The sequence below is a fragment of the Chlorocebus sabaeus genome, chromosome 6 (genome assembly GCF_047675955.1).
Source record: "Chlorocebus sabaeus isolate Y175 chromosome 6, mChlSab1.0.hap1, whole genome shotgun sequence".
In the NCBI taxonomy this organism is placed as follows: domain Eukaryota; kingdom Metazoa; phylum Chordata; class Mammalia; order Primates; family Cercopithecidae; genus Chlorocebus; species Chlorocebus sabaeus.
The window spans coordinates 8,596,435-8,622,888 of NC_132909.1; the positions used below are offsets into that span (position 1 = coordinate 8,596,435).

At 53.4% G+C, this 26,454-nt stretch overlaps 1 protein-coding gene across 1 annotated transcript; it reads right to left on the reverse strand.

Annotated features, from left to right (window-relative positions):
• Positions 1 to 503: 503 nt before the first annotated feature.
• On the reverse strand, positions 504 to 25,038 carry KASH5 (KASH domain containing 5). The gene is made up of 19 exons (XM_073017223.1): positions 24,975 to 25,038; positions 24,402 to 24,509; positions 23,696 to 23,882; positions 23,155 to 23,219; positions 20,968 to 21,034; positions 20,542 to 20,703; positions 19,535 to 19,652; positions 19,142 to 19,192; positions 11,735 to 11,812; positions 11,402 to 11,458; positions 11,027 to 11,086; positions 9,669 to 9,733; positions 9,420 to 9,507; positions 8,832 to 8,954; positions 5,597 to 5,655; positions 3,519 to 3,564; positions 1,419 to 1,483; positions 1,231 to 1,338; positions 504 to 1,128 (listed from the first exon to the last, which is right to left on the reverse strand). The coding sequence occupies exons 1-19, from the start codon at positions 25,036 to 25,038 to the stop codon at positions 987 to 989; spliced, it is 1,713 nt and encodes a 570-aa protein (XP_072873324.1). The 3' UTR covers positions 504 to 986.
• Positions 25,039 to 26,454: the final 1,416 nt, after the last annotated feature.

Here is a 26,454-nt window from a genome sequence, read left to right on the forward strand (position 1 = left end):
AGACTGAAAGTCAGGAGGAATTTTCCTAAGTTGTTAGAGCTACTAAGCGACAAAGGATAACTGGAATCCAGGTATGTGCAATTTCAAAAGTTAGGATGCAGTTAGGACTGGGTCAACCTAGGCTCCTACCCATGGTGGGGTGGCAGGACAGAGTCAGGATCCTTTTGCAGGAGGGCAAGGCAGAGGTGTAGAGAAGGTAGGAGGGAGAAAGAGATCAGGGAGAGGAGATATCCTGGAGCCCTTCAAAGCAGCCTGGCGATGCGTGCCAAGGCCACTCAGCAGCTGCACACTGGTGGTGGTGTGTAGGTGACTCCCAAAGTGTTTTGTTGGGTCCATGCCCTGCAGTGGTTTTCAGTGTGAAGGAGGTGTGTGGCAAGGCACTTTCAAGGTACTGAGTCTCTGCAGAGGTACTTGACCTCCCAGGTCTCCCAGGCTCCCTTACAGTTAAGGGTGGTCACACCAAACAGTCTGGCTAGCGAAACAAACACAAGTCTGCTGGTGGCTCTGGGCAGGCAACTGCTTCTCTTTTATTACGAGTATGATTTGAATGTACCCACTGCACACGGAGGCTACTGCCTCTCTTTATAAAAAGGAAGGGAAAAGTTTCCGTCTCCCGCAGATGTGATGTAGGAAGCTACAATCGCCAACTCCTGAGCATGAGGGAGGGGACAGGAGAATCACTGAGGCCCCAACCCGGAGGCAACGAGACTTAGCTGTGTGCCCACAGCTGCCCTCGCCAGGCTTGTTTTGTGAGGGAATAATCCTTAGTGCTTAATCCATTACTGGAGAGTTTTGCTATTGTTAAGAAATGTCAACATTAAAAAACTAGCAGACTTCACATAAAAACCCAACACAGGGATGTGGATCCCCTGTACTGTATCTGGGGTAAGCCGGCGCAACACTGGACTAACAATGGGGATCTGAGTGGAGAGAGGGCTGGGGGATTTACTGAGCTAGACGCTGCTCTGAGGGGCAAGTGCAGCCTCTCACACTGGAGGGGGCTGGAGGTAGCAGAGCTGGAGGTGGGGCCAGGTGGGAGGTGGGGACGGGCCCAGCAGCAGGACAGAGAGCAGCAGCAGCAGCAGCAGGCCCAGGACCGGAGCTGGGATCAGTGGATGTCGGGTGACCCTGGTGGGGAGGTGGGAGAGCGTTTAGGGGAGGGTCCAGGCAGCCCCTGCTCTTTCCAAGGTCAGACCACCTCCTTCCTTCTGGAGATACCTGGGGGCACACCTGAGCTGCTGTGGGGGCAGGCAGAGCTGGCCCCAGGGCCTCCTCCTGACTGGGACCAGCTCTTTCATCACAGGCACCAAGGCTTGCTGGAGTTCCTGCTGTGCAGGCCTGCTGGGGGAAAGGAGGGAATCACCACTGGGTTTTTCCTTGTCCCCAATTTCCCTCCCGGACCCCGTGGGTCCTATTACCTCTCTGGAGGGCTTTCTGGGATGTCTCCAGGGCGAGGGTCTCCTAGAGGCATAGGGAGATCAGCCTGGGAGGACAAAAGAGATGCATTTGAGGCACTGGGTTCTGGACTGAGGGGTCCTCAGGTCAGCCCACTGGACATAAGCGACCACACAGAAGGTGGTGGAGCTCAGGAGTTAAGTGAGTGCACTTCTCTGAGATGCGCTGCCAGGTTGGGTTCCCAGTTCTGCCAGCTTTTGGCTGAGGGTCCTTGGCATGTCACCACACCTCTCCGTGCCTCTCTTTCCGCCTCTGCTGGCCAGGGATGTCCCCACCTCCTAGGGTTAACATGGTGACTAAATGAGTAAATGTGGGGGAAAAAAAAGGCGGGGGCAGTAGCTTGGACAGCGCCTGATACCTAGTGAGTGCTCCGTTTCTGTGTGAGCTATTCAATATCATCACCTCCATTTTCCACTGGATTCTGGAAGTATGTAAGCTCTCCGAGGGCAGAGACCACATCTTCCACAGGTGCCCACCCCTGTGCTGGCCTCATGCAGAATCCTGTCTTCCTGCCTATGCCAGAATCAGCAGATGCTTTACTAATTAAAAACACGCCATTATAGGCCAGGCACAGTGGCTCACGCCTGTAATCCCAGCACTTTGGGAGGCTGAGGCGGGCGGATCACAATGTCAGGATATGGAGACCATCCTGGCCAACATGGCAAAACCACGTTTCTACTAAAAATACAAAAATTAGCTGGGTGTGGTGGCACGTGCCTGTAATCCCAGCTACTCAGGAGGCTGAGGCATGAGAATCGCTTGAACCCAGGAGGCGGAGGTTGCAGTGAGCTGAGATCACGCCCCTGCACTTCAGCCTGGCGACAGAACGAGACTCCGTCTCAAAAACAAAAACAAAACAAAAACACCATGCCATTACAAATGGCATAATTACAAATGTACTTTTCTCATTGTTCGTGGTTGCTATACTGAAATATATTGATTTTTTATTTTGACCTTTCACCCAGCAACCATACTAAATTCACTGATTAATTCCAACACTTCATCTGAAGATTCAAAGATCAAAGCTCCAGCTGTCCCTCCAGGGTTAGGCCCCACTCACTGTGCCGCCTCATCCCCCATGTCTCCCTGGAAGGGCCTCACCTCTATGGGTCTCTGGCCTTCCTACCCCCACACCTTTTCGACTCAGATGAGGATGATGAATGACAATAATAATGGCAGTAAATAAAAACAGAACACCAATCACAATCAATATGTTCACCTCTACCACCTGCTGTGCCAGGCAGGGACCCAGGCCCTTTATGACGTGGTCCTTAACCCTCCTCCCCACCCTGGGAGCTAGGAAGAGATTATCCCCGTGTGAGCTGTGAGGAAGCTGAGGTGGAGCCCAGTCTCTGCAAGGGAGTGTGGTATGTCGAGAGGAGGTGGGCTTCGGGGCCAGGGCGCTGGGAGCTGAGTGTCATGGAGGCAGCCATCTTGGCCGGTTTGGACCCTGGAGAGCCCCAAGCGCCCTGACAGTGCCTGACACACAACAGGCAGACTCCAGCCCAGCTCCTGCCTTCCTCAGCTCAGAACCGAGGGCTCCTCACCTCTCCTTACCGAGTTTCTTTCCCCGTCCTTGCCTGAGAACAGAAATCCTCACCTCCACCAGGCACTGGGCTCTGAGGAGCAGAGGAGCTGGCCTGTGTGGCTGCAGGCAGGGGGGCTGCGGGCACTGTGCCCCCAGGGAGTTCTGAGGCTGGCTGGGGAGGGCCAGCCCAACCTCTCCCGAGTGTGGGCGCATGTGCGTGTGCATTTATGCAATCCGGGGGTGCAGCCACGTCTACGAGGCCTGCGGTGTGGTGGCTGCAGCCCTGTGTGTGTGGCTGGGGGGCTCCCCTGGGAGCAGCCTGGCCGCCCACCAGCCTCCAGGCCTCCCCCTACGTCGCCATCGCTCTCATTAGCTACAGCAAGGGCCTTGTTATCCCTTGGCCAAATGATTTTTCTCTCTGCTCCTGAGGAGTTGGGGTGTGAGGTTGGGGCTTGGGAAGAGTTGAAATGAACGACTCAGCCTCTGCGGGCTTGGAGTGGATGGGGACTGGGGAGGGGTGCTGGGGACTGCTTACCGTGACCTGGCTCTCTGCATCCTCCTCTTCCTCTCTTCTGGTCAACCTGAGGGCCAACAAAGTCACTGCTGGCATCGTCCTCTCCTCCCTGGTTCCCTTTGCCTACTATGGGCTGGGAGGGAAGCCTTGAAGCAGGGTCTTAGCACAGGCCCGGGAGCATGGATGGGCCTGGGGGAGGCCCGGGAGCATGGACGGGCCTGGGGGAGGCCAGGCAGCACAGATGGGCCTGGGGGAGGCCAGGCAGCATGGACGGGCCTGGGGGGTGTCCTGCGTATGTGTTTTTCACATGAATTTTCAAAAAATTATCCAAAGGGTCTGTGACCACTAAAAGAATAAGGGGGCCTCTTCATCTCAGAGTGGTTTTCTCAGCCACTACTTCCCCAGCAGATCGCCCAGCTGGGAACTGAGGCTTCCAGCTCTCTCACCCTCCAAAGTACCAGAGATTCAGGCCTCTGTAAGGCCCCAGAGCACGTGTTGCAACGCCCTTCCTGTCTAGTGGGTTAAGCCATTTTTCAATGGCTGTCACTGGGTACTGTCTGAGGACTGAGACTCCAACTCAGACCTCCCAGCCCACAGAACCCAACTGCTGGAGCTCTTCCCCATGCCCAATCCTCTCAGGTGTGCAAGCTGCTCTTCCAGGAGGACTGAGGGGTCAGCATGCCACTCACTCACTCATTCACTCACATCACAAGGAGCAGACCCTGGCCCTATGGGCTGGGAGATGAGACCTGGCCCTGCCCTCAGCGAGTCTCAGAGTCTTGGTCTAGGAGGACATCTGGCTCCCAACCCTGCCTCGGGGGAAGGCTCCTAGGGAGGCCCCTCCTAGGGTCATAGCCCTCTGAGTCCCTGAAATGCTGCTTTGGGGACTCAGGCCTCAAGCTGCCCAGCCTGAATGTCCCTTAGAGACCCAGCCATCCACACCACCAGCCACTGCCTTCATTGGGGAGCAGAGATTCAGCCCTGCAGTTGCCACTACCACCAGCTTCAGACCCAAAACCCTCAGAGATACCCTCAGGAATACAGCTGTGCTCCCACGCAATAAGGGATCCAGGCTTTTAGGCCCCAGTCAGACATACACTGTCTGATCCCCTGAAACTTCTACTTGGGACCCAACCCCTCTCAAGGTCCAAGGCCTCACCGCTGGCTACCTTTAGGGGCCATTGTATTCACCAGCTTCCTCACTCCCAGCTTTCCAACCTGCGGATCAAACAGCCCCTGCCCTCTGGAAACTCGGAAACTCGCATGGCACCTGCCTCCCCGACTTCCACTACTGCTCAGCCCCTTCTCCCCTCCTTTCTCTGGTGACGCAAAGGGAGGTCACAGCTCCAGAGCTCCCATCCCGCCCAATCTCAGCTCTTCCCAGACAAGTCCAATTAGAGGCCTTGGCAGGCAGCCTCATTAGTAGCCGCAGCTGGGAGCCTGAAAGAGGGGAGGGGGAGAGGGAAGCAACACAGGAAACCAGAGGCCCCAAGGCCAGGGCCCTGGAGGAGGGTGGGCCCAGTCATCTAGTGCTTTCTCCATCCTCAGAGGCCTGGACACAGCCTCCTAACAATCACATCCCAATCACAGGGCTGGGACTTCACAGCATACGACCAAATGCTCACACCAGCCTGACTGCAAAGTACCTGAGCTGGAATCTGAATCCACGCTGATTCCAGAGGCCCCCCTCACCCCTAAGATCTCCCAGCTGACCGGGAGCTCTCCAAAGAGGTTCCCTGGAGCCTCGGGAAAGGTGTGTTCAGTGAGAGAACGATCATGTGACTGAGCTGTCCCTTCTGCCTGACAATTGTGTCTTCTTGTCTAAGAGCTTCCTGTACTAACGCCACTCCCACAGGGCTCCATTCAGGCATGGTGGCCTGCCTCAGCCTCGCAGCATCAGGAACCAGATCTCCTCCTAGACCTGAGGGCAGGGCCAGGTCTCATCTCCTGGCCTGCAGGTCCAGGGTCTGCTCTGGGAAGATGTGAAGAATGAGTGAATGAGTGGCATGCCGACCCCCTCAGGGCTCACCCAGTCCTCCTACTCTAAACATCTGTGAATCCGTGTCACCCTGAGGCAGATGGATGGCTCAGCTCCTTACCACATGGATGGCTCCTTCCTTCCTTCTCCATGGTGCGCTGGCTGTCCCTGGAAGTTTCTCTGTGGAAACAAAAAGGTTAGTTCTTCTCTGATTCTTCTCACTCAAAGCTCCAACCCTAACAGTGCCCACTGTCTGCCCGCTGGTCCCAGACCCCATATGCAAAAGGTCTTCCAGGCTGCAACCTGCGCACGAATTCACCCCCTTCTACGACCTACCCTCCTCTTGTGCTCCCCTACATGAGGATGGCCCTACTATCCCCCTGAGGGCAAAAGCCAAAAACCAAAGGGTTGTTCTCGATGCCACCAAGCCCCCTTCCCTGATAGGATCCAGGTGTCCCGGTCGCCTAAACTTCCTGGATGTTCCACAGATCTCGTACACTTATCTGGGTCCCAGAGGAGATCAGCATTTCCCTGTCCAACCGCCTTCTCATCCCAGGTTCCCAGACTTGGGCTGGGTCCATCTGCTCCCCCTCAGGACCCAAGTACCTCTTGGTTTCTCCAGAGACATATCAGCATTGCCCTTGACCTCAACAACCAACTTGACATTGTTTTTTAAATGCAATCCTTGAGCTCCAGGCTGGTGCACCCAACTGCTTCCAGGCAGCCCCCAGACATCCCTCAAGATTTCACCTCATGAGGTCACAAGTTCTAAGTCTTTCCTCCTCTCCTCCCTCCCCATCACCCACATCCCATCTGATCCCTGCTCTGTCCCTCCACCCCAATTATGTCTGTCTGTCCCTTTTCCTCCATCCCTGGGGCCCTGGCCTGGCTCAGGCTTCATCACCATTGCTCCAGCCTCCTCCCTGCCTCCAGTAGGTCCCTCACATGGTCCCAGAGGGATCTTTTCATGCCCAGAGCTGATCCCACCCTTCCTGTGGCTTTACGAAGAAAAGTACAATCTGTTAGCTTGTCAGAGATTTCCTTTCATGATCTGGCCTTGGCCTCATCTCTCGCTAGTCACCCCCAGCTACCCTCTACTCCTCAAGCATATCATGATTTTATGCCAAGGCCTTGCACAGGCTGTGCCAGTGCCTAGAAGGCCTCTCTTTCCTCCAACCACTTAATCTCCCTCCCCCTTCCCCTCCCTCTCCCTCCTCCCCTCCCCTCTCCTTTCCTCCCCTCCCCTCCCCTCCCTTTCCTTTCCTTTCTTCCTTCCTTCCACTTGAGTATCAGTTTCTCTTCAATATCTCCCCCAGCCTCTGACCTGACAGATACCCCTTCTCTGGGCTGCCACAGGCCCATCCCCCACCTCTAGCACAATGATCATTCTGCACTGGGCCAACCCATTTGCAGGGTCTCTCCTATCAGGCCTTGAGCACGGAGAGGCCTGGCCCTAAGGGACTCAGCTCTGTATGCCTGGGCCCATCGCAGGTTGCACCCTGAGGCCTGGCTCAGTCTTCCCCTTGACAAGCCTGTCTCTCAGGGCCATCTGAGAGCTCAAAGCAGAAGCCCAATCTGACTGACACTTCTGGGGATGAGGTTCTGTCCCCAACAAGCTGTGTGACCATGGACATGTGATTTCTCCCTGAGCCTCAGTTTCCCATGAGTAACAAGATGAGGATGCCTGCCTTACAGAGACACCGGGAGAGTTCAGTGAGAACCCAAACAAGCTCTGCTGTCCACGAGAAACACAGAAGCTTTTCTCAAACCAGGAAAAAAGTGATCAGAGAAATGAGTCTCTCCTGAAGGATGGCAAAGAGCTCTGAAGTGGTACGGTCCTCAAGACAATACAGCATCGTTTACAGAGCTGTTTACAACATTTTCTTTAAAAGAAAAAAAAAGAGAGAGAGAGAGCGAGCCCAGGGCAGTGACTCATGCCTGTAATCCCAGCACTCTTCGAGGCACTGGCACAGCCTGTGCAAGGCCTTGGCATAAAATCATGAAGCTGAGGTAGGAGGATCACTTGAGCCCAGGAGTTCAGCCAGCCTGGGCAACATAGGGAGACCTCATTTCTACAAATAATAGAAAAATCAGCTACGCATGGTGGCACACGCCTGTGGTTCCAGCTACTTGGGAAGCTGAGGTGGGAGGATCACCTGAGTCCAGGGAGATTGAGGCTGCAGTGAACTGTGATAACGCCACTGCACCCCAGCCTGGGTAACAGAGAAGAGAGTGAGATTCTGTCTCAAAATAAATAAATGAATTAAAAAAAAAAAAAAAAAAAGGAAGCCAGGTGCAGTGGCTCATGCCTGTAATCCAGCATTTTGGGAGGCCGAGGCAGGCAGATCACCTGAGACCAGGAGTTCAACATCAGCCTGGCCAACATGGTGAAACCCTGTCTCTACTGAAAAACACAAAAATTAGCCGGGTGTGGTGGCAGGTGCCTGTAGTCCCAGTGGCTCGGGAGGCTGAGGTGGGAGGATTGCCTATGTCCAGGAGGTTGAGGCTGCAGTGAGTCAAGTTCACTCCACTCTGGGCAACAGAATAAGACAAGATCCTGTCTCTAAAAACAAAAAACAAACAAACAAAAAAACCCAATGGTTATTGCTGAGTTAAAGATGTCATAGTGGCCGGGCGCGGTGGCTCAAGCCTGTAATCCCAGCACTTTGGGAGGCCGAGACAGGCGGATCACGAGGTCAGGAGATCGAGACCATCCTGGCTAACACGGTGAAACCCCGTCTCTATTAAGAAATACAAAAAACTAGCCGGGCGAGGTGGTGGGCGCCTGTAGTCCCAGCTACTCGGGAGGCTGAGGCCGGAGAATGGCGTGAACCCAGGAGGCGGAGCTTGCAGTGAGCTGAGATCTGGCCACTGCACTCCAGCCTGGGTGACAGAGCGAGACTCCGTCTCAAAAAAAAAAAAAAAACAAAGATGTCATAGTGAGCTTGCTGGCTTTTCTTAAAGGTACTTATATTTGAAACATAAATGCTTAATATATCCTTCAAATGTTAGCATAAACAACTTACTTATTCCCTTCCTACAGCAGTACAATTTTAAATAACGTAATTCCTGAGAGTGTTTTCCAAAACAACAAAACAACACTAAAAGCCACAGTGCAATTTGTGTGTTTGCTTTGTTCACCTTTGTCTCCAACGCTGGCAGGTCAGTCCCTGGGGCAGGGGTGGTGTCTGGTCTGGCTTGTGGCTGGGTGTCCAGCACACAGTGTGCTCTCAATTAACATTTTCTCATCAAATGGGGAACAAGCAAAGGTGTGAGTGAATGGGCTGGCCAGGGCGGCACCTGGAGCTCCGGGCCCCTTTCCAGCTCCTGGACTTCAGAGCTTTTCCTGTGCTCACCTGTCCCCCAGCTGGGGCTTCAGATGGAAACTCAGCATCCTCACTGGCATCAGGGATGACTTCCTCCCACTGCCACACCCCACACAGAGGGTTGGAGAGACCGGCAATTGCCACTTCCTGTTTCTGGGACAGAAGGTGTTTCCGAGGTCAGGGAGAACCATGTTAAGGTAGAAGACAAGGTCAGAGATAGAAATGGGTTTAGGTGTGTGGCTGAAAATAGGATGAGAGGTAGAAAAGAGCTGGTGTGGGGCTGGGGTTGGGGAGTGGGCAGAAGCAGGAACAGGGGAGGGTTTGCTGCCAGGACTGAGGTCTGGGTTCGAGATGAAGTTAAGGAGTGAGATGGTCATGGAGGGAGACGAGATAGGGGTGAGTCACAGCTGGATCGGACTGGGGTCTGGCATAGGCCTGGGGCTGGCAGTGGGTTTGGGGTTAGGATCCCAGATAGAGTTAGAGAAAAGCTAAGGTTGTGATGGGAGCCTCTGGCAGCAATGTGGGTTAGGGCTAGGCTGGTGTGAGGATCAGAGTGGGGAGATGTTTGGAGATCCTGCCTTAGTGGCCTGCAGCTTATTCCAGGGGTGTTAGGCCCACCTGTCGAATGGCCTCGATCTCCAAGCCCAGCGATGGGGGCAGCAGCTGGGTCCAGTCCACTCTTCTCAGCTGGGCCCCTTCAGGTAGCCTGGCCACACAGGGAGGAGGGAGGAAGGCGGCCTTTGTGCCTGGTGGCCACTCAGTCGGCTCATGCTGGCCTCCCTTCCCTGCCCACCTTGGGGCTGGAGACCAGGGTGTCTCTGCTCTTAGGCTCCCCTCCTGCCTCCTACCCTATGAAGTTCCACTCACTCATCGGGCCCCTCATAGGTCTGACTCAGCTGCTCCTCCAGGCGTGAAATCTCCAGCCTCAGTTCCTGCAAAGGAGGAAGTCGGGGGCACATCTGGCTCTCCATTTTTCCCACCCCTGGGCTCCTCTTCCAGGGTTCTTTCCACTTTCCCGACTACTTTGGGCCTCCCCAGACACACACTGCCTAGGGACAAAGGGCAGAAAGCCATGACAGAGTGTTAGGAAGCCAAAGAGAGACAGAGAGCAACAGGAATCCAGAAGCTAAAGCACAGGCCATGAGGCCGGGAGCCGTGGCTCACACCTGTAATCCCAGCACTTCAGGAGGGCAGATCACGAGGTCAGGAGATCGAGACCATCCTGGCTGACAGGGTGAAACCTCGTCTCTACTAAAAATACAAAAAATTAGCCGGGCATGGTGGCACGCACTTGTAGTCCCAGCTACTTGGGAGGCTGAGGCAGAGGAATCGCTTGAACCCAGGAGGAGGAGCTTGCAGTGAGCCAAGATTGTGCCACTGCACTCCAGCCTGGGCGACACAACCAGACTCCGTCTCAAAAAAGAAAAACAAAACAAAACAAAACAAAACAAAAAGCACAGCCAAGAAAATTAAGAGAAGGAAGGCAGAGGCAGTGATGCATGAAAAAATGAAAGACATAAATGGAAACAGACTCACAGACAGGCAAGAGAAACACTAGGGCTAAGAGACTGGTAAAGACCAGAGCCAAACAGAGACTTGCCTAGGGAGACAGACAGCCTAGACCTAGAGGCAGAGACAGGAACCCACACGAGCCTGGCAGAGACACATAAAGATAAGGAGGGGAGGCTGGGTGCGGTGGCTCACGCCTGTAATCCCAGCACTTTGGGAGGCTGAGGTGGGCGGATCATGAGGTCAGGAGATTGAGACCATCCTGGCCAACATGGTGAAACCCCGTCTCTACTAAAAATACAAAAATCAGCTGGGCATGATGGCGTGAGCCTGTAGTCCCAGGTATCTGGGAGGCTGAGGCAGGAGAATTGCTTGAACCTGGGAGGCAGAGGTTGCAGTGAGCCGAGATTGCGTCACTGCACTCCAGCCTGGTGACAGAGCGAGACTCTGTCTCAAAAAAAAAAAAAAAAAAAAAAGATAAGGAGGGGTGTGTGAGAAGACACCCACAGAGAATGAAAGTGAATGGAAGGAAGGAACAGAAAAAAAGTGAAAAGGCAGATAGAGAAACAGAGGGTGAGACACACAGTAAGTCATACAGTCATACATTAAGGATGGAAGAAGCAAGATGTGGCCACCGACAGAGAAAGAGGGATGAGGAGGAGAGGCAGCAAGTCCCAGAGATGGCAAAAGAGAAGTGGCCAGGGCCGCTGAGTTACCTGCGTCGTCACTCTGTATTCTTGCAAGGTCTGGGCCAGGCTCTCCACATGGCGAGTGCGCTGGGAAAGCCGAAAGTCAAATGAGACTGGGACCAGTTCCCCAAAGACATTGGGGGTGGTGGTGGTGGGGGGACTGGCTGGGGGGTTAAGGGACAAAGGTGAGCTTGAGGGAAGAGCTGGGGCCCGAGGGACAGCACCGGGCAGAAGGGCTTCTAGATCCCTGAGGGGTCACATGGGGACCTGGGGAATCCCGCCAATCTCTCCGGCTGCACATCCAAGGACCAGACCCAAGTAGGACTTCCCTTTCTAGACCAGGGGCAGGAAGTGGCTGGCGCACATGGAAGGCAAATCTCTTTCCCTCCCCAGGACCCTCACCTCAGAGAGGATGGTGTCTCGTTGGCAAATGAGGTGTTCACACTCAAAGAGCTGTCGCTGCCAAGAAAGGAGCCGGTCCCTCCATCCAACCTCCCAGGACTCCCCGCGGTCCTGCCCTCTGTCTGGCCTGCCCTGCTCTCCCGCACCCCGCCGATTCAACCTCCTGAGATGTTCCGGGACTTCAGGGATTTTAGGGATGCCTGGGTGGTCCTGGGAGTCTGACAGTTTGATGGAAGACCCTGCCCTCTTCAGGCTGCAGTCACTAAAACCGGAAATGGGAAAAAAAAGCCCCGGGGTGGTGGAAAGTTGTCAGGCACTAGGAAGGAGTGGCACCTTCAAAGTGTCCTTCTCCATGGCCAGTTCCTGACTTCTCTTCTTCACTCCATCCCGCTCGGCCAGCAGTTTTCCGTTCTAGAAGAAGGAATGGCGGGTCACATTCACTTCAGCAAATGGTGATGTTAAAATTAACAGCAGACATTTGCTAAACACTTGACTGATATGCATCAGGCCTCATGCTAAGCACTTCATGTTTTAACCCATTTAATTCCTCCCACCATTCTGGTGGGACCTCAGCTTTAATTTCTCTGAGTGTGGCTCCCCCATCTATAAAAATGGAGCTAGGCCAGGCGCGGTGGCTCACGCCTGTAATCCCAGCACTTTGGGAGGCTGAGGCGGGTGGATCACGAGGTCAGGAGTTCCAGGCAAGTCTGGCCAACATGGTGAAACCCTGTCTCTACTAAAAATACAAAAATACAAAAACTAGCCAGGCACGGTAGCGCATGCCTGTAAACCCAGCTACTCAGGAGGCTGAAGCAGGAGAACTGCTTGAACCGGGGAGGCAGAGGTTGCAGTGAGCCAAGATCGCACCACTGCACTCCAGCCTGGGCAACAGAGCGAGACTCTGTCTCAGGAAAAAACAACAACATCAACAACAACAAAAACGGAGTTAAACTAGGAACTACTTTATGGGATTGCTGTGAGGATTAGATAGGTTAATAATCACTAACACTTACTGAGCATTTTGCGTGTGTTGACTCATTTCTTACCCCCAATTTCAAAATCAAAAGAACAACATAAGCAGCCTGTTATCCACATTATCTATCACCCAGCTTCAATAATTATATGCATTTTCTCAGCTTTGTTTACTAAGATGTTTGTTAACTGAGATTTTTTTTTTTTTGAGCCGGAGTTTTGCTCTTGTTGACCAGGCTGGCGTGCAATGGTGCGATCTCGGCTCACTGCAATCTTCGCCTCCCGGGTTCAAGTGATTCTCCTGCCTCAGCCTCCCTAGTAGCTGGGATTATAGCCACCTGCCACCACACCCAGCTAATTTTTTTTTTTTTTTTGAGGCGGAGTTTTGTTGCCCAGGCTGGAGTGCAATGGCGCGATATCGGCTCATTACAACCTCTGCCTCCCGGCTTCAAGTGATTCTCCTGCCTCTTCCTCCTGAGTAGCTGGGATTACAGGCATGTGCCACCACGCCCAGCTAATTTTGGATTTTTAATAGAGACGGGGTTTCACTATGTTGGCCAGGCTGGTCTTGAACTCCTGACCTCAGGTGATCCACCCGCCTCCGCCTCCCAAAGTGCTGGGATTACAGGTGTGAGCCACCGCACCTGGCTCTCCTCTAGATGTCTTAAGTAGATTACTTTAAAGCAAATTGCAGGCATATTAGTTCACCTGTAGTTACTCCAGCATTTATTCCCCTACTTGAGGACTTATTTCCTTTAGCAAAACCACAATACCACGATCATACTTAACAAAATTAACAATAACTCAGTATCATCTCATACTAGAAAGTTTGTGCCCCCTTTTTCTTTTTTTTTTGAGACAGAGTTTCACTCTTGTTGTCCAGGCTGGAGTGCAATGGCATGATCACTGCAACCTCCGCCTCCCAGGTTCAAGTGATTCTCCTGCCTCAGTCTCCTGAGTAGCTGGGATTACAGGTGCGCGCCATCACACCTGGCTAACTTTTGTATTTTTAGTAGAGACGGGGTTTCACCACGCTGGCCAGGCTGGTCTTGAACTTCTGACCTCAGGTAATTTGCCCTTCTTGGTCTCCCAAAGTGCTGGGATGACAGGGGTGAGCCACTGCACCCGGCCTGTGCTCCTTGTTCATTTTGGTTGTCTTGCAGAGATTTCTTTACATTTACTTTGATTGAGGATCCAAACAAGGTCCACCATTGCTTTTGGTTGAAATGTCTTACTTCTCCTAATCTGACGGTAATTTCTCCCCACTCCAAGCCAACCCTGGTACTCTTCAGGGCCTCATTCTGTGGAAGAAAGCAGGTCCCTTGTCCCGTAGGATTGGTGCGTTCAGATTAAGCTGATTGAGCTCTTGTTCCCTGTGGTTATGTTCACCACTTTCCTCTATCATTATTTCTTATAAACTGGTAGGTAGGTCCAGGGCCTTGTCCAGACTCTTGTTCAATTTTCTAACAAGATTGGGTGGTGCTATATATATCAAATTGTGCCATTCAGGAGGAATGCCATGTCTGGTTGCCCTAACTATTAATAGTATAATCATTTCCAATTTTAAAGAGGAGTAGAGAGGCTGAGACTTGGCAAGGTCACATGGTAAGTGGACTCAAACCTAAATCTGTGTGATTCCAAATCCTGTGTTTATAATCCTCAGACTTTCATCTGAGCCAGACACAGCCTTGGGTGAGAATGGGACACAAAGGGAATTAGGTTCTAGAGGTGGAGATGGATGCAGAAGCGGGTAACAATGCACGAGGTGGGCTCTGATGAAGCCTAAGGCCTGGGTACCACGGGAGCACTAACAGGCTTCCTGAGGAGGCGATGCTGAATCTTCAAGGCTGAGGAGTTAGCTGGGAAAACAGTAGGCCGGAGAAGGCAACCCATGCCAGCCATAAAATGGGACCTGTGCATAAAATGGCCCAGATTCCAGTCCAAAGTTTAGGGGCACCAAAAACCTATCAAGTTGCAGAGGGTTTCAAGGCGAGGGGGTCACTGGGGAAATGCACTTTGAGGCATGGAGGCAGTCCAGAGTTCCCTTTCACCACACCCCTCCTCTTGGCACACCAGGGGATATACCAAGGCCAGCCTCTCCCTCCCTCCAGCCAGCTCCAAGTCCTCCATCAGCTGCTCTGCCTCTCAGTCTCAGCGGGCCTGGGCTGCCAGGTGAAGGGCAGAGGAAGGACAGGAAAGGAGTGCTGTGTCAACATCTGTTCACCTGGTAGGGATTTGCAGGCCAGATCCTGGGCCACTCGGCAGGGAACCTGGTTACTCAGCTGCTCCTGCCTCCTTCTGCAGTAACCTGAGCCAGCTCTGTAGGTTCTCCATAGGAAGGCTGCCTGGATCTTCAGTGTCTGAGTGTCTTGTTACTCCAGAATTATTCTACTGTAACTTGAGAACTCAATCTATAGATGCTCTGTAGGCAGCTGTGTGGAGGGGGAAGGTAGAGGGGAGGGAACCAAGAATAGCTCCAGTTTATCGAGGGCCGAGGGTGTCCCAGACGCTGCTCAAGGCACTCGACCTGGCAGCAGGCCTTCCTGGTGGGGAGGAGGCAGAGATGAGACTGCTGGTTGCTATTTACCCTGCTTACTCCTTCTGCTTTTGTCAAGGGATCTACTTTCTCTGTCTGAGGGCAGATGGGTCCCAGCCCCAGCCATGGGAGTGAGTCAAGGTGGAAATCTTGGCAGATGCAGGAAACTCAGCTGGTGAGCTAACCCAGCAGCCATTCTCACCCCTTCTTACTTGTTCACCTGCCACTCTAGAGGCTGAAAAAGGTCAGATATCCTCCTGGGCTCCCTTGCAGCTGGGGGTGTTATATGATCCAGTTCTGGCCAGTGAGATGTAAGAGCTGCTGGGGGTGGGGTGAGAGGCTTCCGATGAAAAGAGCCATGAGAGGGGCATTTCCTGGTTCCCCTTTGCACCACGTTTTCCTACTTTGAATGAGAACATGAGATTGGAGCTGCTGCAGTCAGCTGCAATCATGAGGCCACAGGCAGCCAGGGAGCCACTAAACCACCCAGAGACCACCTTCTTCCCAGAGAACACCTTCTTTTAAACCTCTCGTTAAGGAAATGAGTGTCCTGCAGATCGAAGCCATCATTTCTTTGTTCCCTGGAGCCAAAAACGTTCTGGACCCGTCAGTGGCCATATTACCTGTGTAGTCTGGTTATAATGGTTGAATGGCAATGAACTGTAATGCAGGAAGTTCTGCCAGGGAGCTTCAGGGAGTTTTTCATTCTTTTTTTTTTTTTTTTTGAGACGGAGTCTTGCTGTGTCACCCAGGCTGGAGTGCAGTGGCCGGATCTCAGCTCACTGCAAGCTCCGCCTCTCGGGTTCACGCCATTCTCCTGCCTCAGCCTCCCGAGTAGCTGGGACCACAGGCACCCGCCACTTCACCCGGCTAGTTTTTTGTATGTTTAGTAGAGACGGGGTTTCACCATGTTAGCCAGGATGGTCTCGATCTCCTGACCTCATGATCCGCCCATCTCGGCCTCCCAAAGTGCTGGGATTACAGGCTTGAGCCACCGCGCCCGGCCTTCATTCTTTTTTTGAGACAGAATCTCGTTCTGTCACCCAGGCTACAGTACAGTGAGGCACAATCTCAGCTCACTGCAACCTCTGCCTCCCGGGTTCAAGCAATTTCCCTGCCTCAGCCTCTCAAGTAGTTGGGACTACAGACGCCCGCCCCCATGCCTGGCTAATTTTTATATTTTTAGTAGAGGCGGGGTTTCAGCATGTTGGTCAGGCTGGTTTCGAACTCCTGACCTCAAATGATCCACCCATCTCAGCCTCCCAAAGTGCTGGGATTACAAGCGTGAGCCACCGTGCCTGGCCTTTCATTCTTCTATTTACTTTTTTTTTTTATTTTGTAGAGACAGGCTCTCACTATGTTGCCTAGGTTGGTCTCAAACTTCTGGCCTAAGCAGTCTTGCTTTGGCCTCCCAAAGTGTTGGGATTACAGGTGTGAGCCACCATGCCGAGCCAGAAATTTTTTTTTTTTTTTTTTCTTTTGAGATGGAGTCTTGCTCTGTCACCCAGGCTGGAGTGCACTGGTGCTATCTTGGCTCACTGCAACCTCTGCCTCCCGGGTTCAAGCGGTTCTCCTGCCTCAGCCTCCCGAGTAGCTGGGATTACAGGTGTGCGCCACCACACCCGGCTGATTTTTGTATTTTTAGTAGAGATGGGGTTTCAGCATGTTGGCCAGGCTGGTCTCGAACTCCTGATCTCAGGTGATCCACCCACCTCGGCCTCCCAAAGTGCTGGGATTACAGGTGTGAGCTACCGTGGCTGGTAAGTTTTTCATTCTTAAAAAGGGATGTTCTGAAAGAAACTGTCACATCCTGCCTGCACTCCATGTCTCACATGGTACAGTCATCCTGCTGTGAGGTTCCCATTGCCTCAAGGGGGTGAGTTTTCATGGAAGAGCCAGAAAACAGCAAAAAGTGTTTGGATTTCAGTGTAAAAAACACGCTGTACATGTAGGACAAATTTTTTGGGGGATACATGATCTACCTGGACTAGGCAGAGATCCTTAGAGCTGGGGGTGGCATGCAGGACAGTCAGAGAAGAGAATAGGCTGAAAACGAGCCCGGAGTTTTCCCCTAACCCAGGGCTAGCGATGAGGGGTGGAGGGAATGGATGGAGAATCACAGAGCCCTGGACGTCTTGGGATCTGACAGGCCTTGCGTGCACTTCCCAGAGCACTCTCAGAATCATCACGGTGTGAGAATAATAGAGATGCTACTTTCTTGTAAAAGCAAAGAGGAATCACTGATGGGTGCTCTCCAGACCTCTGAGCCAGACACAGCCCTGGGTGAGAATGGGACACAAAGAGCCCTGTGCTCTCCGGTCTGTCAAGGCCTGGGTGGGGTTTGGGATCCTTCAGGGAAATGAGCGAGGGACAGGGACTTTGCTAAGAGCTCAGGGACACCAGAGGAGTCTCTCTTCTGTTTCTCTTGCCCCAGAGAAGCCACATCTCCCTACCATGAGCACCCACCCCGACCTGGGGAAATGAGGCAGAGGCTGTGGACAGCGACCCCAGCCTCTTCCCTTTCACAGGAAAGCAGCCAAACCACCTCCGTGGCTCTGGAAGGGTGTGGAAGTGGTGGAGTGAGAGTCTCAGCACGGATGAGGGATCACCACCAGAAGATGAAGAGGATGGTATGCCCAGAGATCCAAAGGTAATGTGGGCCTCGCACTGGATGCCAGCACACGGTGGTGACAAACGTTTGTGCAAAAACCATCAATCTCATGAGCAGCAGAGAGAAGAAACATTGAGTGAGGACCAGCAGCTTCCTAGAGCACTAGGCTCCTTCGTCAGTCTCCTGCAACTTAGATACCACCTTGAGGTGGGGGGTGGTGACAGGTTTCATTGTCAATCGATGAGTTTGTTTCAATCTAAAAAAACCTAGGTGGGCCCCGAATGAACTAAGATGATGTTTTTCTGTCTCAGATGGAACGGGGCTTGAATTAAATATGAAGCTGAACTGGGTCTCTTCATATTGTTTGCTAGTCCCTCAGTGAAATGCTGTCAATCCCCAAAACAAGCCTACTGAACAGATACCCTTCTTCCAGTTCTTAGAAAATAAAAGTAGGCCGGGTGCAGTGGCTCACGTCTGTAATCCCAGCATTTTGGGAGGCTGAGGTGGGCAGATCACCTGAGGTCGAGAGTTCGAGACCAGCCTGACCAACATGGAAAAACCCCATCTCGACTGAAACAACAACAACAATAAAAAAACAAAATTAGCCAGGCGTGGTGGCACACATCTGTAATCCCAGCTACTCGGGAGGCTGAGGCAGGAGAATCGCTTGAACCGGGAGGCGGAGGTCGAGATGAGCTGAGATCACGCCATTGTACTTCAGCCTGGGCAACAAGAATGAAACTCTGTCTCAAAAAAGAAAAGAAAGTAAAAGTAAAGGCTTGAGAAGGAGAAGTCACATGCTTAAAGGTTGTCTACTGTGTAAATGGCAAAGAGAGATTCGAACTCAAGGTTGACTTCAAATCAATTTTTTTTTTTTTTTTTGAAAGACTCTCACTCTGTCACCCAGGCTGGAAAGCAGTGATGCGATCTTGGCTCACCGCAACCTGTCTCCTGGGCTCGTGCAGTCTTCCCACCTCAGCCTCCTGAGTGGCTGGACTACAGGTGCACACTACCATGCCTGGCTTATTTTTCTATTTTTTGTAGAGACGAGGTTTTGCCATGTTGCCTGGGATGGTCTTGAACTCCTAGGCTAAAGGGGTCCACCCACCTAGTCCTTCCAAAGTGCTGGGATTCCAGGCATCAGTCACTGTGCCTGGCTGTTTTATTCACTGTAAAAAAATACGAATATAGAAACAATGCGAGCTAACTGTTAGTGAGCACATCCTATGTGTCCTACCTCATGCCCAAGACTTTACAAGTATCCTCTAGTTGAAGTCTCACACAACCCAATGAGACAGATGCCATTGTTTTGTTCATCTTTATAGGCCAGGCAACTGAGGCACAGAGAAGGGAGGGACTGGTCCACGCTTATGTAGGTGGCCTCAGCCTGAACCCGTGTAGGCTGACCCCATGCCCCACACTCTCGTCAAGCATGGTAGTTCTCACAGTGTGGTGTAACCTCAGGGACATTCCCACACTACTGACATTCTGAGGTCTCCCCAAGCAGGCTGAAGGTTGTTTGGTGGCAGGCTGCTGGGGTGTTGGGGGCAGAAGGGAGAGGTGTCAAGAAGACCCTAAGGACTGGGGAAGGGGTGGGGGTGGGTGCTGGGCCTCCACTCACCTCCTCCTGCAGAGTCTCCATCTCAGCCACCAGATGCTGCTGCTCCTTTTCCTGACCAACCCCAGAGAGAGGACAAAGGCTTCATTTCCAGCCTCCTTGCCCCCATCCCCCATGTTGCCCTTCTCCCACCCCTGAGAACACAACCAGGGCCTGGGTCATTGAAGGAGAGAGTTGGGGGAATGGGTCTGGGAAGCCCTAATGGCTCCTGCTGTCTCCTTTGTCATGAGGACGATGGCAGGTAAGATTGAAAAAGTCTAGGGTGAGCAGGGCCTGGAGAGAGGGAGAAAGCCAGGTGACCTCTGCCCCTTCCTACTCCATAGTCACACTCTGCCGCTCTGACTCCAGGAAACAAAGAAGAGAGAGGGCACCTTCCTTCCCCTGGGTCAGACCCACCGCCTGCCGGGCTTGGGCCAGAAGGCTGCGATTCTGTTCCTCCAGGCTCCTGGCCAGAGTCTTTAGGTCCTCCAGCTCCTCATCCACGGCCTTGGCAAACTGCAGGGCCTGCTGGGTACTGAATGGGGGTGGGGGCGGATGAGCCATATGAGAGACAGGAAGGCAGAGAAGCACAGAGTCAGATCCATTCTGAGAGACACTAACAACAGAGAAATCCCAGGTGGTGGGCAGGGACAGAGACCCAGAGAGAGGGGAGGACAGAGACCCAGAGAGAAAAGAGGAGAGAGACCTGGTGTGGGCACAGAGACCCAGTTTTAACCTAAAAGAGGAGGAGGTGGGAAAGAGACCTAGAGAGAGTGGGGGACTAGAACAGGGAGACCATGATAAACATGAAGAATGACAAAGCACAGAGAGATGAAAGGGCAAATGACAAGAAGAATCAGAGAGAGGAAAAGAATAAAGAGAGAAATCTAGCCTGGGTGCAGTGGCTCAGGCCTGTACTCCCAGCACTTTGGGATGATAAGGCGGGAGGATGGCTTGAGCCCAGGAGTTTGAGACCAGCATGGGCAACACAGTGAGACCTCATTTCTATAAAAAATAAAACAAAATTAGCCAGGCAGTGTGGTGGGCCTGTGGCTACTTGGGAGGCTGAGGTGGGAGGATCACTTGAGCCCAGAGGCAGAGGTTACAGTGAGCTGTGATCACGCCCACTGCTCTCCAGCCTGGGTGACAGAGTGAGACTCTGTCTCAAAAAAAAAAAAAAAAAAAAAAAGAGAGAGAGAGAAGTCTGAACCCTCCTCCAGGGAAAGATAAAAAGACCAAAACAGGCTGAGAGATAAGAACCAGAGAGACACAAAAGATAAAAAACAGAAAAGGGAAAAGAAAGGACAGGTACAGAGTCAAAGACAGAGCAGGATGCAGACAGCGAGCAGGGGAGATAGAGGCCAGTGCTGCAGGCAGGATGGAGGCAGGGGCGCTGGGGAGGGTGGATGTGGGGTCAAGCCCACCTGCGAAGCTGCTTGCGCAGAGCCAAGATCTCCTCCCCAAGGCGTGCCGACCCCTCTTCAGCTGTCTCCACGCTCCGCTGGAGTTTGGCATTCTCCCCAGCCAGACGTTGGTTGCTGAGCTCCAGGTCCTCCAGGCTGCTCAGCAGGTCAGCTGTGGCTTGCCTAGGGGCAAGGAAGGGGTTCAGGTCACTGTCCACAGCCCCTGCCTCATTCCCCCAGGTTGAGGTAGGTGCTGGTGGTGGGGAGATGTGGCTCTTTTAGGGAGAGAGAAACAGGAGAGAGACTCCTCTGCTCTCCCTGAACTTTCGGCAAAGCCCCGTCCCTCACTCATTTCCCTGAAGGATGCCAAGCCCTACCCAGGCCTCGGCAGGCTGGAGGGGACAGGGTGTGGGCAGGAGGGTCAGGGAGGGCTGTGAGGATAGGTACAGCTCGGGTCTGGGGTCTTCGTCTCCGAAGCTCTCCAAGTTGGCTGGCTCCTCAGCTTCTGGGCATCCTGGAGGGAGACAGACAAGAGGGTGTTGGCCTCCCTGTTACCCTTAAATGTGAGGTGCTCCAAGGCTATGAGGTTGGTCTCTGTCTGGCTCCACCCTTGTCTGTGCTCTGGAGGATCTCATGGGCTTTAGGGGCTGCAGTTCTACCCACTGTAAAGCCCTCTTGCTTGTCTTCTACCTTGAGCTCAGGCTGGATCTCCCAGATAACCCCAACCCCCCACATTCTTTACACCCAACACTGGGCAGCACTTCACCTTCCTCTTCCCAGATCCCCCACCAACCACCCAGCCACTGGGCGGACCTGGCTCCCTCGCTCCCTGTCACCCCCAGTCCAGCAGAGCGCAGACTTCTTCCTCCTGCCCCTGACTCTCTGCTCCACCCCTCCTCTCTGTCTCCACACCCCGGCCCTTGCTTTCTCCTCTTGGACCCTCACCACAGCCTCTTCTCTGGCCTCCTGGCCTCTTGTCCCTCCTCTGCTCGCAGCCCTCCCCGGGCCCCCAAGCCTGATGAAGGAGGTTGAAGAGAACTTCCTTCCCTCCCCACCTTTTTTTGTATGGTTAGAGAAATGGAACATGACCACCTTTTTTTTTTTAAAGACAGGATCCTGCTCTATTGCCCAGGCTGGAGTGCAGTGGTGTAATCATGGCTCACTGCAGCTTTAACCTCTCAGGCTCAAGCGATCCTCCTGTCTCAGTGTCTCGGCTGGGACCACAGGTACATGCCACCACACTCAGCTAATTTTTTATTTTTAGTAGAGATGGTGTCTCACTATGTTGCCCAGGCTGGTCTCAAACTACTGGGCTCAAATGTTCTTCCCACCTCGGACTTCCAAAATGCTAGGATTACAGGCTCATGGCTGTAATCACGACCACTTTTGTTTTTTTTTTTTTTTGAGACGGAGTCTCGCTCTGTCGCCCAGGCTGGAGTGCGGTAGCGTGATCTCGGCTCACTGTAAGCTCCGCCTCCTGGGTTCATGCCAGTCTCCCGAGAAGCCTCCCGAGAAGCTGGGACTACAGGCCCCGCCACCTCACCTGGCTAATTTTTTGTATTTTTGGTAGACACAGGGTTTCACCGTGTTAGCCAGGATGGTCTCGATCTCCTGACCTCGTGATCCGCCCGCCTCGGCCTCCCAAAGTGCTGGGATTACAGGAGTGAGCCACTGTGCCCGGTCCATGACCACTTTTTTATGGAGCACCTCCTATGTGTGAGGTCCTGGGGATATAATGGTGAGCAAACCAGCCAACTAAACCCAGGCGCCAGTGGCTAACTAGATAATCAGATTTCCTTTGCAGGTAGATGTTCCAATGGAAAGGCCTACAAGTCTAGGAGTGAGCATGGGAAGCAGGGAACTCTAGCCAGGGGCATACCAGGGCTTCCCCTTTGCCAGAGGTGTGAAGGATAACGGCCTGGAGCGGTGGCTTACGCCTGTAATCCCAGCACTTTGGGAGGCTGAGGCAGGTGGATCACCTGAGTTTGGGAGTTCGAGACCAGCCTGACCAACATGGAGAAACCTCATCTCTACGAAAAATACAAAATTAGCTGGGCATGGAGGCGCATGCCTGTAATCCCCGCTACTCGGAAGGCTGAGGCAGGAGAATCGCTTGAACCCAGGAGACGGAGGTGGCGGTGAGCTGAGATCGCATCATTGCACTCCAGCCTGGGCAACAAGAGCGAAACTCTATCTCAAAAAAAAAAAAAAAAAAAAAAAGGCTAGGGGGTTGGGGAGTGAGGGGTGGAGGGGAACAGCCTGAGCAAGGGCCTATGCTGGGCAGAAGTGGGGCACATTCGAGGAAGGGCAGCAAGACCAGTAGGCCTGCGAATGCCTGGACTAGAGTGAGGAGGAGGTGATGATGTTAATGATGATGGAGCAGAGGTAGGCGGGGCCTTGTAGGCCTCTCTAATAGGGCTGGTGTGAGGAGGAAGAGTTGGAAACCATCCTCTGAAGAAAAACCCAAAGCTCAGGGAAGGAAGGGACGGAGGACCTAGAAAGTCACACTCACAGCTCTAGGCTACAGTAAAGGTCCCTGGTTCCCACCCTATCCCTTGCTCTGCCCTGGGTGGTAAGTTCCCACACTGTCTGACCCAGGGCCTGCCTGCTTCATTCTATATATAGCAATCTCACCAGATGGCAGTTGCTGGGAGGTCAGGGCTCCCTCGAAGGCGGTCTCCTCTTCCAGCTCTAATCCCCTGTATCAAAGGGATGAGGCTTAGAGCCCCACTGTAGCCGCCCCTCAGTCCTCACCAGCCACAGGCAGGGGGATTGCAGGTGGGAGGAGGGGACCGGGTCAGGTGAGAGCTGGCACCACAGGGTAGGAGGGTGAGGCCAGATGGCAAGTGCCTGCGGCCAGATGGAAAAGCAGGAGGGGCAAGGAATGGGTTGGGTGAAGGGATGGCGAGGGACCTCTGTCAGCCCCAAGCTCCTCCCTTCTCCAGCCCCATTTTATTTCTGTCTCCCAGACCCCCTCTGCCTCCTCATCCAAATTATTTTGTCCTCAGACTCCCTATCTACCCCCTCTGAATCCCATCTTTTCATTTTTCTCTCCACAGCCTCGTTCCAAACACAGCAGGTCCTTGGGCCTAAAGGATGCTGGCTCCAGTAAGCAGGTATGAGGTTAGAGCTTAGGAAGGACTTCCCAGAGGAGGATGAAGGTGTGGGGACTCACCCATGTAGTTGACAGGCAGCAATCCAGTCACGCATGACAACCAGGAAAGTGTCCAAGTCCACAGTGGCGTCAGGGCCCTCCCCATTGGGGTCCAGGCTGTTGGCCAATGTTTGGAGGCGTGCGTCCTGGGGGCCCTGGCCTGTCACCGCCTCCAGGTAGGCCAGCACCTGGGTCACAGCCACAGTGCCTGGGACAGAGCATGCAGTGAGGGGGTCTGGGGCAAGGGGGGAGTGGTGGGTATGGACTGGCGGCAGCTTGGGAGCAGGATGTCACTGGCTAGGCTGGTGGCACTCCTGCTCCACAGCCCAGTGGACACACACTGGGCAAGCCCTTTCCCCTTCTGAATCTACTTTTTCACCTGGAAATGGGGCCCAGTCATCCCCCCATCACAAGGTGAACCAAAGGGGATGGACATGGGGACAGCACCAGCCATGCCCCACTCCACCATGGTGGCTGCCTCCCTCCCCCATCCCACGACCCCAAAACTCTACCCTCTTCTATCAGTGTCCCCCAGGTTTTCCTCAATCTAAAAGGCCTTCACTCCGTCATCCACTTTCTTCTTCCTGAAGCTTCCCACAATCACCTACTTTGTTCCTGCAATACCCCCAAGAGGGGCCCTAGCCCAGTCTTTTCCCTGAGGCTCCCCAGTTCCCAGCCTCCACCCCTCTCCCGCCTGCACTGGTCCCCAGCATCCCTCCTGCCCCACCACCTGTCCTCTGAGGGTCACAAGCTTCGAATGTGGAGTTGAGTATTTGCTCCTCCAAGCTGACCGGCATCCCCAGCCTTGTCTCCTCAGGCTGCTCCCAGAGGTACACTGGGGAGACAAGAGGGTTCAGCTCACCAGTGAGAAGAATGAGGAAGGAAGAGGGGTGACCCCAGGTTCTCAGCCTCCTGGGCTCTGCAGAGGGGAGGGAATTCACTCAGAGCACCTAGAGTTAGGGCCAGCGGGGAACAGCAGGAAGCTTCAGGAAGGGGCAACAATGTGAGGGTCTCTGAGTTACTTCCCCCCATCTTTCATACCAGGAAGTCCCCCCGGCTGTCTTTTTGTGTCCAGTTGGCTTAGGAGCCCAGAGAAGGACACTCTGAGATCACCCTTTCCTCCTCTCCTCTCCAGCCTCCCAGGCCGGACTCAGAAAGGGACAGGGCGGGGGAGGGCAAAGAAGAGAGGATTCTGGGAGGAGCTGAGAGTGAAGGGGGGCCCCGGAGCCAGGAACAATCCAATAATGCGTGGGCAGCCCAGATCGATCCCGCCTGCTGCATCTCCGGTCTCCCAGCCCACCCTGGGGACCAGGCCTCTCTCCTCCCCGCATCCCTAAGGCGAGGCTGGCATCATTGGAGCCCATGGCCGGGGGCTAAGACATGAAGGGATGGGGTAAACCAGGCAGGGTGGGCAGTGAGGGAATGGCTATGAGCTGGATCGAACCATATGAGTGTGTCACATAGACCCAGGTGCAGAGTCCAGCTGCACATCTGTGGGCAAGTTTCTTATCTCAGAGCCTCAGTTTCCCTACTGGTAAAATGGGGGGTGGGTGGGTAGAGTGATCCTCCTCACCAGGGCTGAGTTAGCTCTGTGTATGTGAAGCACACATGTGTACATACACACACACATGTCCTGGGGTTTGTCTACTGTTGTAGCCACAACACCTGCACATAGTAGGTGCTCAACAAATGCTCCATGACATAGGAAGAGATCCTCAACTGCAGGAGCCACTGGGACTGGCCCAGCCTCCCTCTCAGGGCTGGAAGTGACCTACGCTCCCTGCCCTGGCCTTGAACAGCTGGGTGCAGCAGCTCACTGAGCACAGGCTGCAGGACTGGGTAGATCCAGGGGGTAACTGAGGCTTGGCCTCAGACAAGTGGCGGCACTTGGGGCAATGGACTCAACTTCTTTTGGCCCTTGGTTTCTTCCTCTGGAAAATGGGGTTGGTATTACCTCTTTCCTAGAGAGAAAATGGGATAAAATCTAGAAAGGCTTTGGCAGAGGGCCTGGCACGTGGTGGGGACTCAAGAATAGAACTGAACACTTATTGAGCATTTAGTAGGTGCCTGGCCTTTTCTGGGCACTTTACATGAACTGTCTAGTAGTATATTAATAATCGATGCTATTATAATCCCTACTTTACAAATGAGGGGACTAAGGCACAGAGAAACTAAGAACTCAGCAAAGGTCACCCTGTTTAACATATGAGTCAACTTTCTCATCCCTCTAACTCTTCCTGGGTTCTCTGCAGTACGTGACATTTACATTCCCTCTGGCTTGAACCCACGCTCCTAGGTTTGGCCCTTGGGAAGGGGCGTGTGAACTCACAGTTAGGGAAGACCAGGGCTTTAGCCCCAGTCTGTTTTCCTCCTTTCGCTGTCTTTTTTTTTGAGACGGAGTCTTGCTGTGGTACCCAGGCTGGAGTGCAGTAGCGAAATCTCCGCTCACTGAAACTTCTGCCTCTGGGGTTCAAGCAATTCTCCTGCCTCAGCCTCCCGAGTAGCTGGGACTGCAGGTGCCTGCCACCAGTCCCAGCTAATTTTTGTATTTTTAGTAGAGATGGGGTTTTACCCTGTTGGCAAGACTGGTCTTGAACTCCTGACCTTAAGTGATCTGCCCACCTTGGCCTCCCAAAGTGCTGGGATTACAGGCGTGAGCCACCCCACCCAGCCCCCTCACTGTCGTTCTCATGTTACATGAACAAGGATCGTGAGGCCTAGTGAGATCGTTCACCCAGGGGGGCTTGCCAGAGAGAGCGAAGCTGGGAATAGAACTCAGG